The 12,881-nt window shown below is 47.1% G+C and overlaps 1 protein-coding gene across 1 annotated transcript in view; it reads left to right on the top strand.

The window, feature by feature from the left end:
• Positions 1-12,881, top strand: part of DHX38 (DEAH-box helicase 38) — a 1,077,951-nt gene that overhangs the window by 483,385 nt on the left and 581,685 nt on the right. The window contains exons 10-11 of the mRNA XM_078670369.1: positions 8,414-8,521; positions 8,904-9,019. Of these exons, the coding sequence (XP_078526495.1) occupies positions 8,414-8,521; positions 8,904-9,019 (224 nt within the window). The remainder of the gene's footprint in view (positions 1-8,413; positions 8,522-8,903; positions 9,020-12,881) is intronic.

The following is a 12,881-nucleotide window of genomic DNA, read 5'->3' as shown; positions in this document are numbered from 1 at the left end:
TTGATCCGGAGGAGAGACTTGCAGCAGACCGCAGTGTTCTTAAGATGGTGCCTGCGGATGCAGGGTGACTACTCCTTAGTCACAAGGGAGAAATCTTAGGAAGAAGTCTTGAGTTCCTTTCGTGGAAAGTAGTTTCAGGATTCAAAGATGATCTGTTTTGGAAGGGGGCCAGTCTCTACCTTTATCTTGGAAAAGGGGGCTGGCACGCGACTAAGTCCTGCCCTAGGGGTGGGACCAGGAGGGGGGTGGTTACACCCACTTCCTTGGCGGGCTTTTCCCCAGCACAGGGTCTGGAGTGTCCCTGGAACTGGTTTAAGCCAGCCTATGCACAGTGAGCACCGGGGTGCCACGTGCAGTCACCTTCCTCTGAAGCCCTGCCTACCTGGGATACACAAAACCCTGTCTGGGACGGTGCTGGCACCGCCCCTGGCAGGAAACCCTTTGTCCTTGCCTCCTGCTCTGGGAGGGATCCCAGCAGCAGGAGGGCAGACTTGTGTCTCGGTGGCAGCATCCATTTTGTGGAGCTGAGGCTATGTCTGACTTTAACCGGGGTTAGGGGTTACATACATGTCGTGTCCCTCTAGAAGGGTGGAATGCTAACCCCGTCGCCAGAATTGGCGAGGGGTTAGTATTCCAATTCGTATGACACCTTACTCGACATGTTTTGATAAAGCGATACCAGAGTTGGCATATAACCGCGAGGATTATAATGCACTTAAGAGTATATGGTATGCGTTATCATGGAAACGGCTAAGGGATGGGTCCCGAAAGCCGCAGACAGGCTCAGCTCATGCCAGAGCACCATCTCACACGATTCCAAGCACTCTGCCTTCAGGATTGTTAAGGCCTGCCATAGGAGTGACTGATAGGAGATCTGTGTGTCCATTTTTTTAGGGTTAGATATAGGTATACTATATCTAAAGCAAAGGGTGATTACACCACCTTGCCCCAGCTGTCAAGCAGCCAGTTGTGTCAGATTTGGATGGCCAGCCAGGGGTGGCATAATACATGCTGCAGCCCCTGGTAGGCCCTGGGTACACCTATGCCCTGGGTACCTAAGGTACACTGTACAGGGACTGGTAAGGTGACTCAGTATCCAATTTTAGATATGTACCTAAGGTACATGGAATCCATTTTACAGAGAGAGCAGTAGGCCTGGGGTCCTGAATAGCAGGGCCCCAGGTCAACTAAGTCAGAAAACCAGCAAAACACCAGGCAAAAAGTTGGGGGCAACCATAGTCAGGGATCTACCTTCCTACACACGGCCACAGCAAGGAAGAGGGCTAACGTTCCCACTACTTCTGGACCACCACCAGATAAGGAGAGCAAGAGGATGGATCTGGTGGGCAGAAGGATCGAACGGAACGCCGCGACCCACTGGCGCATGGCTAATTCCAACGCACTGATAAACAGGCACATGTACCAGATCATGGAGGAGCTGGGGCAGTTGGTGAAGAACCAGCCCCAGGATGCCAGACAGAAGGCCGAAAGGCTGGTTGAAGAAGGGAAGAACGCGGCAAATTCTTGCCTTAAGACGGCCCTGGATGGAGCAGACACCTCCAGCAGGCTCATGATGATGGGTGTCACTGAAAGAAGACACGCCTGGCTCAGGATTTCAGGTTTCAAACCAGAGGTGCAACACAGCATCCTGAACACACCGTTCAACGGCGACACGCTTTTCGGAACAACAGTTGATGAGAAGCTCAGTCAACTAAAAAAGGACAACGAAACAGCAAGGTCCATGGGAGCATTGCAGTTCAGAGGCAACAAAAGGGGCACCCCGTCACGGAGGCCTGGCGGGAGAGGTGGAAACCAGCCAGGTACATCACACCAGGCTTTCCAACAGACGCACCAGGCAGACTCGCAGGCTCAGCAGGGTCAGCAGAAGCAGTCCTGGCAATACCAACAAAGAGGCCAGTCCTTTCGAGGGAGAGGAAATGGACGTGGACAGATTAGAAGAGGGGGACAGCAGCCTGCCTCTAAGTGACTTCAAAAAACCCCGTGTGCCCACCCACAGAAAAGATCCCAGGGGGCAGCACGTACAGAGGGGTCAAGAGAAGCTACACATCTACGACCACATAACACCAGTGGGAGGAAGATTAAGATTTTACCTCCAAGAATGGAGAGAAATCACATCAGACAAATGGATCCTCAACATCATCCAATTCGGATACTGCATAGAGTTGGAGGGGAGGCCAACAAGCAGAAAACCAAAAAGAAAACCACTCGCAAGCAAGCAGCTAGAGTGTCTTCAGGAAGAAGTAAAGGAACTCCTGCGGAAGCAGGCCATAGAACGGGTACCCTTCAAGGAAAGAAACAAAGGAATATACTCAACGTACTTCCTGGTACCAAAAGTAGACGAGACAATGAGACCCATTCTGGACCTAAGGTTCCTGAACAAATTCATAAGAACGCAAAAATTCAAGATGACCTCCCTGCAAGAGGTGCTCCTGCAATTGCAGATCGGCGACTTCATGGGCATTATAGACCTCAAGGACGCCTACCTGCACATCCCAATGAACAGAAAGCACAAGCATATGCTCAGGTTCACCATCGGAGAAAGCCACTACCAGTTCACGACACTAGCCTTCGGGCTGAAATCGGCACCAAGGGTCTTCACAAAGTGCCTCGCAGCAGTCGCAGCGCACCTACGAAGGCAGGGAATACATGTATACCCCTACCTGGACGACTGGCTGGTGAAAGCAAACTCATACCAGAAATGCAAGCAGCACGCACACACAGTGACGAGCACGCTCATAAGCCTGGGGTTCTCCATCCATTGGAAGAAATCTTCAATGGAGCCGGAACAAGTGAAGATCTTCCTGGGAGCACAGATCAACACCTTACAGGGCAAGGTGTTCCCCAGCGAGAAGAGGGCAAAGGCGCTGGTGAAGGAAACTCGCCTCTACCGGAAGGGACAAGCTCGGACAGTGAGGACTGCGAGCAAGATCATGGGGATGATGGCATCATGCATCCACCTGGTACCGAATGTACGTCTCCACATGAGACCCATTCAAGAATGGCTACAGGAGCAATGGTCACAAACTACAGGCAGTTGGGAGGATCTAGTGGTTGTAACGCACGCAGTGCAGAAGGAGATGACATGGTGGACCATGGAGAACATAACAAGGGGAAAACCTCTAACGCCCCCAACGCCAACAGTGACCATCACAACAGACGCATCCCTGAAGGGATGGAGCGCTCACATGGAGGAGCTCAAGGTGAGGGGACTATGGACGCCAGCAGATGCGACAAAGCACATCAATTACCTAGAATTGAAGACAATCTTCCTTGCACTGAAAGCTTTCCAAACAAGACTGTACAAGCACACGGTGTTGCTACAAACAGACAACACCACCGCGATGTTCTACATCAACAAGCAGGGGGGCACACAGTCAGCCCCGCTTTCAACGCTGGCGCAGGAGATATGGAGATGGGCCATCCCTCTGAAGATAGACCTGCTAGCCATACACCTACCAGGGAAGGACAACATACAAGCAGATTGGCTCAGCAGACAGACATCGGCATCCCACAAGTGGGAGCTCAATGCTCAGGAGACAAGGTGGCTGTTCGACAGATGGGGAACACCATCAGTGGACCTGTTTGCCACACGCCGGAATGCAAAATGCCAAAACTTCGCATCCAGACAGCCCGAGGAGGGGTCACTGGGGAATGCCCTATGGATAGATTGGTCCGGGACATTTGCTTACGCCTTTCCCCCGATACCACTGATGCACAGAGTGCTGAGCAAGTGCAGATACTCGCAGATCATGGAGATGACACAGTGTGCACCCCACAGATTCGGCAAGAGGAAAGACCTACTCTCCATGCAGAACGGAGAGGTGCTACACCCAGAGCCAGAGAGCCTGAGCCTAGTAGCGTGGCTCCTGAGGACATAGAGTTCGCACATTTGAGACTGCCAGAAAGCACCCTGAGGGTCCTTCGGGAGGCACAGAGGCCCAGCACTCGGAAGTGCTATGTTGCGAAATGGAAAAGATTCACAATGTGGTGCAGAAAAGAAAGACTTCACACTAAAATGAAGAAGGACTCCACAGTGCTAAAGTAACTGACACACTTGCTGGAGAAGAACCTTAGCTCATCCTCGTTAAGAGTTCACTTGGCAGCGATAGTCGCCTACACAAGGGGAGAAACGTGCAGGAGTTTCTTCACTTCACAGGTGGTGAAGAGATTCCTGGAAGGAGCGAAAAGGATCGCACCACCCAAGCGGGTGCCGCCACCTGCATGGAACTTGAACATAGTCCTAACGGAACTCATGAAGGAGCCCTTTGAACCACTTCACAAGGCTTCCCTAAAGATGTTAACTATGAAAACAGCTTTCCTGGTTGCAATAACGTCCTTACGCAGAGTAAGCGAGCTTCAGGCGCTGACGCTACAAGAACCCTACATACAAATACACAATGATAGGGTTGTGATGAGGACTGACCCACACTTCATGCCGAAGGTGGTATCCAAATTCCACATGAACCAGTCTATACAGATACCGAGTTTTTTCCAAAAACCAATAACTAGCGCAGAGCGAGCTCTGCACAGCCTGGACGCCAGAAGGGCAGTCATGCACTACATTGAGAGGACGAAGGGACACAGGAAAACAAAACAGTTCTTTGTGTCATTCGCCAACAGTTTCATGGGAAAGGCAGTAACAAAAAAGACTATTGCACGATGGATCGCACAGACAATTCAACTCTGCCACAAACGTGCAGGACAAGAGCTAGCAGAGGAGACACGTGCCCACTCCACTAGGAAAAAGGGTGCTACAATAGCCTTCCTGGCTAAGACACCCATACAAGACATATGCCTGGCGGCAACATGGGCTTCGGTGCACACGTTCACGAAGCACTACTGTGTGGATATACAGATGAACAAGGAAGCACAAGTCGGACAAAAGGTGCTCCAGCACATATTCAATAACCAACGCTCATCTTCCACCTAGCCGCCACAGAAATGAGAAACCGCTACAAAATCTATGCACAGCATAGTGAATCCAGAAAGATTCACGCTGCAAAACGAATAGTTTTCTTACCTGTCGGTGTAGTTTTGCAGCTTGAAGATCTTTCTGGATTCACTAGCGAACCCACCCGCCTCCGCCAGAAAGATGAGGCTGGAGAGAGAAGAGGTGGTTAATAAAAAAATAAAAAAAAAAGGACTTAAAAGTACAAAGCGGTATAATATCACCTAAATAGAACATTGCCATCACTTCGGAAACGAAAGAAACATGGAAAAAAAGAACCCGAAGATGGCGCCCAAGAGTGGGAGCTTCCGCAGGAAGCATGCCGACGTCACCGGAAATGCACCCAAGGAGGTGTGACGCCGACCTGGGCTACAAAAAAAACAAAAAACAAAGAAAAGACTACGAATCCGGACCCAACCACAAGACCGCGGAATAATGCACAGCATAGTGAATCCAGAAAGATCTTCAAGCTGCAAAACTACACCGACAGGTAAGAAAACTATTAGTTTGTCTTACTGTGGCATAGATGAGGAAAATGGGGCTTACCATTATAATTCAACATGAAGAGTAGGAGGAAAGAACTGTGAATCACGTTTTTATTAGTTAGGTAATTTCTACTGGGCTACCATTATTCTTATTTTGGTGTACGAATTGGACAGATGAGTCGAAATTTTGTAGTGCTACGAGCGCACTATAGATTAAGATATTAGCAAGCGTTTTCGGAAGTCTGTCTTCTGCATTTACCATATGCGGGTCATTGCGCTAGGTGTTGGTTTTGTCTTTTTTAAGGTTTATAAGCTTGTCAATGCCGACAATGGAGGCGCATAAATTATTAGACAGCCGCGGTCTATTTGTTTAATTGTTTCCTAGCTATACCGGATGTGATGTCCCATACCGGAAATAGCAGTGAGTGAGTGACGGAGTTTGCCGCGCTCTCACAATATTTAAACCGGGTCCAGGTTAGGTCTGCCGTTTTATCATATTACGAACGAGGGTGGACGCATCTGATGCACGGTGGTGAAATCTACAGAGGTACTAATAGTAATCTTTTGATATATATCATTTGAGATAGATGAGTAGCCTATATCCGACTTAGGTATTGACTTTTAGATAATGTTTTTGTTTGTGTTTCGTTTGCTTCTCTAGACTGCTGGCGGCTCTGGTTTTATTAACGTTGGGATTACTATTGTAACCCGTGACATTCGAGGGGTCGGAAGTGTATATCCCCAGTGTTACTATTGAGTTTCAGGTAAAAATGAATTTCATATTATGTATGAAATGCCTACCAGGGGTGGTAGAATCTATAAACCTAAGACTTAGGCTCTTTTCCTCTGATTATTATTTTCGCTGAATGTTAATCGATAGGACTCATGTTTTAGGGTCTCGTAGTGTGGCTTCCAAGATAGGAAACAGTTTGTTGTCGGACTGTAAGTCTAATTATGATGTAATATTCCCATGGTTCCATATTATGGTCTCAACAGATAGGATACATTTTGTCTTTGTTTTTCGGAACCATTTGGTGAGCAGTCTGATTATCTATGGGATATTTTTATCTTTTAGACTGTTGCTGGCGCTAACGATCTGTTCGCGCCTAAACATTTTAAAGAATATTTGATGAGACCGTGGCATTAGAAAATTGAACAAAGGTGCGTTATATATCCAGCCACTCCCATATAATAATGTTTGCTGTATTACTGGCCTCTGTTAGAATAGCGACATTTTCTATTCTTTCCTTATGTGCAGATACTGGATTAAACTCATTTCCAAGGAAGAAGCTGTTTATATATTTTCTATAACAGCTGAGAATTATATATGGCTGGCACTATTGGAGGTCTGGGGAAGAAAAAAACTAGCCTATAAGGTATTTGCATAGATAAGTTGGGTTAAAACTATTTAGTAAGAAGTAGCATGGAGCAATGACATTGTAATAATTCTGGGATCCAACACTGAATTCAGCCTGCCCCATATTCTAGTGTTTCTTCTATACTCTGAATCCATAAAGGAGGGGAAGTTTGAACACGTAATGTTATTATTTGACTGCCTGAGCTTATAAATGTTCTGCATTTTATGTTAGTAGTTGAGGGTTGTTTATCCCCTAGAAGGATATTGTGCAGTATGATTACGCACACAAGAATACTTCTATGAAATGCCAGTATGATTGGGGTGTGTATGTTTTTTCACTACATGACATTTATTAAGTGGGCATTGAGTTTATGTAAAAAATGTTTGGGGATTATTATAATTATGGTATTAATTGTATTTAGTGAGCTATGTAATAAAGCATCTTTTAACTGTTCTTATATTACAGATCTTAATTGTTATATTGGGAGCAAAAAAATGTCTTTCCTGAAGAAGGTGTTGGCTATTAATTTATGTGCCCCCCGAAACGCGTCGGTGCATTTATGAGCAGAAAATACGTTAAGTTTGTGGAAACAATAACTCTGACTGCAATAGAATTATAATATCAGAGTTGATTTCAGTTTGATCATCGTATTTTCACTCTTTGTAATAGGAACCATTTTTCCTTATATTGTCTCCCTTTTGTGTTTGTTTTTTAATATATGCATTGTAATGTACTGAAATCTTTTTTAATTGATTAGCATTTAATTGATGTTAGGGCAGATCACGTTTTTAATGATTGTTTGAATAAATGACATATATATTTTTATGAATTTATTTTGATGTACTTACTTTTACATTTTCTCACTGTTCACTTTGTCTGTAGTGAATTCACTATTGCCTATGTGGGTATGTTTGTTGTTTAATATTGCCCAAAGGGACTTTTGTTTGACGTTGGTCTTTATTGGTACCTTACCCCTTTGGTTACTGGGGACCCTCTCTTTTATTAGAGAGCTTTATGGAGCTGCCAAAGGAATATAACGGGTGTTCTGGCCAAAAGCCTTACTTGCCCCACCCTCTGAAAATGTCACAGGAAGGCACCTTTAAAATCTGCCCATTAACTGGGCTTAGAGTTTAAGGGACACCATGGGAGTAGGGGTTAATTAAGTAGGGTATGATGGGTTGGATGTTATTTGATTACAGCGACCAATTAGGTCTGCCGTGTTCCTGCTTTAGTTGGGAGCCGAAAGGGATATGTTAAGAATGCTGGGGTGACTAATAAGTTACTTTTTCTACCCGTTGACCTAGTCCGGAAATTAAGGTATGTATTTTGAGTTGTTGCCAACATGGTGTTCAAGAAAAAGGGTACAATGCTGTGGTGAGATTCGCTGACTGTTGCAGCTTGGGTGAGACCCACTTATGTTAGATGATGAAATCTATGTGATTGCATACATTTATGAGACGGCTGTTGTTTGGTGCTCCCTCTAGCACTAAGTTAAATTGGTCTGTCAAAGAGAATGCCAAATGGCACTTTCACTACTCATTGTGTCTTTTCCTCATGTGTAAGTTGCAGCATGTTTGTTTAATATTCCGTCTTTTTTTCAGCCCGAACCAATTGTTCCTGTGAAGGACCCCACTTCGGATTTGGCAATAATTGCTCGCAAAGGCAGCCAGCTGGTGCGAAAACACAGAGAGCAGAAGGAACGCAAGAAGGTACTGTGTAAAGACTGCACCTCTTGTTGTTGCACTTGCTTCCCCTAACTCCCCCTCCCCGTGTGTTGCCATTTTTATGTCTGCTACTCTACTGGTTAATATTCGTCGAATTTCCTCTTAGCAGTGGATTTGACTGAATAACTAGTTGCATGAGATAGCCCAAACTTGTCATATTTTATGTTAATCCACACAGATTTGTGATTTCTTGGGACTATTTAAATGTGCGAGGGAGAGAATAACCTCTATTCAAAATAAGCGAATGCATAAATGTGAAAAATTAGGTTACATTCATACAAAAGTTTTTTTTACGGCTTTTCTTGGTGATTTTGTGACAGTTATTTCGTTCTCTCCACTGACACTCCATCTGATATTGTGACTTCAGGCACAGCACAAGCACTGGGAGCTTGCAGGCACCAAACTTGGAGACATTATGGGCATCAAGAAAGAAGAGGAAGTTGAGACAAAACCCCCAACAGCAGATGGAACTGTGGATTACCGGTAGGATAACCAACCATAACTTATTCGAGCATCTTGCATGGTTACTGGTAGGACCCTATCTAGGTAGTTGTTGTAAAAGCTTTAATTCGATACGTAAATATCTTAAAAGCGATACATACAGAAATACATTTTCAAGGCTTAGCTAAAATAATCAAGTAAAAAGCAATAAATAGTTAAAAAGAGAATTAAATTGAAATAGAAAGCCTTTTAGCTCGGATCACCCAAGCCCATTTTAAAAACTTAGAAACACCACACACAATGGAGGGGGATGCATCAGTCAGTAAAATACGAAGCGCCACCAGATGCTGTCTTGTACCTAAGAGCCTGCAGAATGGTAATAGCCAACGCCTCCTTGGGGCACGATAGTCAGGACATTCGAAGAAAAAATGTGCCACCGTCTCCACCCGTGTCAAGCACATGGCACAATAAGGTGAGGACTGGGAAGCTGAAGATCTCCACCTGGACACCAAGCTGGCCAAAGGTAAGGTGCCCACTCTGAGTTTGAAATAAAGAGCCCTATCCAGGGGAATGGAAATTAGGTCCAGATAGGACTCATAAGCAACCACGTCTTTGATTCTCAGGAATGCTGCGGTTGAATTGCAGTGGCGTGGATTACGAATGAGTTTGGTGGCTATCCAGTCCCAATATAGCTTCTTCAGAATGGCTTTCGGAGGGGCGGAGCGAGTAACCCAGGAATCTTCCAAACCCAGCTCCACCAATAGGCTCTTGGTGTCCCTTAGCCATTTGATTCGATGCCATCCCTCCATAGCAATTACCTCGGACAGTCCTGCTGCATAGGAGGCTAGTTCCGGGACGCGGGCCCAAAAAAGCAGAGGCCGTAATCGCGCCTGGTCCGTGATTGATTTACAGCCCAAGTCAAGAAGAACTGGGACTGTCGGTGTGCTTGAAGGAAGTACCAAGAGTTCTTTCAGGAATTTACTTTCTGCCTTGGCTAGTACCTCCAAGTTTGTGGAACCCCACAGCTCCGCCCCATACAAAGCTGCAGCAACCCCTCTTGCATTATAGATATCTATAGCTGGGGAGATACAATGCTTGGGGGATGAACGATGTTCCCTGAGTATGGCGCCAGTCACCCTTTTGAGATTGAGAGACATCTTCTGGATGTGAGGGGTCCAGCTCATGGAGTCGCTGAGGCGAATCCCTAGACAATCGAACTCACGGACCCTCTCCAGGGGAGCGGTATTTAGAACCGGAGGACGCCCTAACTTTTTGGGGGAATTCATAATTAGGAATTTGGTCTTGTCTACGTTAATTATCAGGCCCCTAAGGGAGCAGAACTCCTGGAAGTGGGTGAGGAGCTTTTGGAGACCCTGAGGTGGGGGATCCGGGTGCCCGCCAGGGATGGAGCATCTGCAGGTTCCTTTAGCAGGTGCTCAACCACACCATTCACGTACAATGAGAATAGTGTGGGAGCCAGCACACAGCCCTGGCGGACACCCCTACGCACTGGGATTCTGTTAGTTTTCTCCCCGTTCTTGCCCCACCGCACCTGTGCATAGTTATCTGAATGGAGTTTAATCAGAAGCGACAGGATGTAGGCGGGCAGTCCCAACCCCTGCAAAACCCTCCATAGCTCCTCCCTCGGTACTAGGTCAAAGGCAGTCTTCAGGTACATAAAGGCCAGATAAAGACTGCCCCTGCCCAGCACCACCACCTTCCAGTACAGGAGCATCAACCTGAATGCTTGTTCTATCGTCCCCGTACCTGAACGGAAACCCGCCTGGAAGTTCGACAGTATATTTTGCTCATCAGCCCACTGAAGGACCCTCCCCAAGATCACCTTCCCTACCACCTTTTGGGAAGAGTCAATTAGGCTGATGGGCCTGTAGTTAGCGGGGCTGTCCCGACACCCCTTTTTGAATATCGGGACAACCTCCGCCCCCTTCCAGGAATCAGGTACTAGGGCGCCCTTCAAGATTGCATTCAATAACGCAGCGACCAATCGACCCCATTCCTTAGGATTGTCACAAAGCAAGTCGCCGGGAATCCCATCCGGCCCCGCAGCCTTTAATGGGACCAGGGACTTGATTACAGCCTCCACCTCCCTCTCAGTAAAAACATCCATGTCACTAACCGTTAGATCCTCCTCAAGGGAAAAGGACTCACTAAAAACCCCTTCAGGTTGAGAGTACAGGGCCTCGAAGTGAATGTACCAGAGCCGGGCAGGGATGTTGCATGTAATCAGCGAAGCATCTGGCCTATTCTTATTCCTAATCAAACTCCAGAAGCCCCTTCGTCCTTTCCCTTGCTTGCGACCAGGAGATCTTCCCAAAACTTCTCCTCCCTTTCCCTTTTCGCTGCCTTTATGGTAGGAGAATAGTCCTTCCTCGCTGTTCTAACTGCTAGTGGGGACTTGGATTTAACAGCCCCTATCAGGGCCTTTTTCTGGGACCTGCATTTGGTCGTGTACCAACCCTTTCTTGTCCGGGATTCATTTCTCTTAGGTATACCCGGGGCACTACTGCCAGAGACGAAAAATTTGCTCAGTGCGCCAATTAGGTCACAAAAAAACCTGCGTGGCCTCCTTAGGTGCACTCAGCAATGGGCCCAAATTGCTCTGGGCTTCGGCCAGCAAGGCCCCTATGGCAGATAGTTTCTCACTGGACAGGGCGATCTTGGGCCATTTTAGCCGCCTCCCACAGTTTGATACACTGATCGTCTGGGTGTTGGGTTCCAACAAGAGTTGTTGAGACCCGACCTTACCCCTTAGCCACTCCGGAAACAGAACAAGAGAAAGAAGATTATGATCGCTTTCAACACTCTCAATAATCTCCATATCACTCAAAATGTTCCATAAACATACATCGAGAAGAATGTAGTCTATTCTCGATGTATGATTGGGCCTATTGTATGTGTGAGCGCCCATCAGGTCAGATTTGGACCTCCCATTTACCGCCCTCAGATCAAATTCCAAATTAAGTGCATTGATCTGCAGCGACACTTGCGTCCACTTCTTAATGGTGGGCAGAGCCAGTGCCGGAATCCCCTTTTTCGCATCCTCCTCTTCTATACCCAACATATCATCGAGGGCCAGGGGTTCAAACGTACAATTTAGATCACCCGCCACCATGATGCACGAGTTCCTTGGCCGTTGCCTAAGGAGATCTTCCAGAAGTGCAATGGTGGCCGATTGTACTCCTCCCCTAGTACCTCTGGCATAGACATTAAAAATGTCTAGGAGCAGGCGACCCCGGGAATCCTTCAACGTAACGTTGAGGATATCAGGAGAATTAGTGGGATGTTCCTCCACCCTGCAATCCAGGGAAACCGCAACCCAAATGAGGAGGCCCCCCGAGGGGCGCCCCCTCCCTGCCTGGGACATGACAGCAGGAACAAAGTGGGTTGAATAGCCCACCTTATGGCAGGGCTCCATGGCCCATGTCTCCTGGAATATGCAAATGGAGTATCCCTTCACAAGAGCATTCCAGTCAGACAACTCCAGCTTCCTCTCGATTCCTGCGATGTTCCAGCTGAAAACCCTGAGAACTGGATCCGTCACAGCTGCAACACCTCCGGAGTCAAGCTCATTCCCCCCCCGCCAAGGAGTTCTGGAGCGCTAAGCTGCTGACCCCTCCCTGCCCATCTGGAACCTGACTTCTCTCATGCATGGGAGGGGGGGTTACTCTGCTCGAGGAGGATGTGGCTAAATCCACGAATAACCCACTCAAGTCAGAGTCACCAACAAAATTGCCAACTCCGGGGGCCTCCCCAGGTTTAGGTTTGTTTCAATAGCCCGGAGGTCTCCACCCAGGCGCTGACCAGACTGCCTGAGGATAAAATAGTGGTTTAGCAGGGAAATCAAAACAGTTGTTGCTATTACTACCTCCCATGCCAAAATCTC

The sequence above is a fragment of the Lissotriton helveticus genome, chromosome 12 (assembly GCF_964261635.1).
Source record: "Lissotriton helveticus chromosome 12, aLisHel1.1, whole genome shotgun sequence".
Taxonomy (NCBI): domain Eukaryota; kingdom Metazoa; phylum Chordata; class Amphibia; order Caudata; family Salamandridae; genus Lissotriton; species Lissotriton helveticus.
This window is presented reverse-complemented; position numbering and strand designations above follow the sequence as displayed.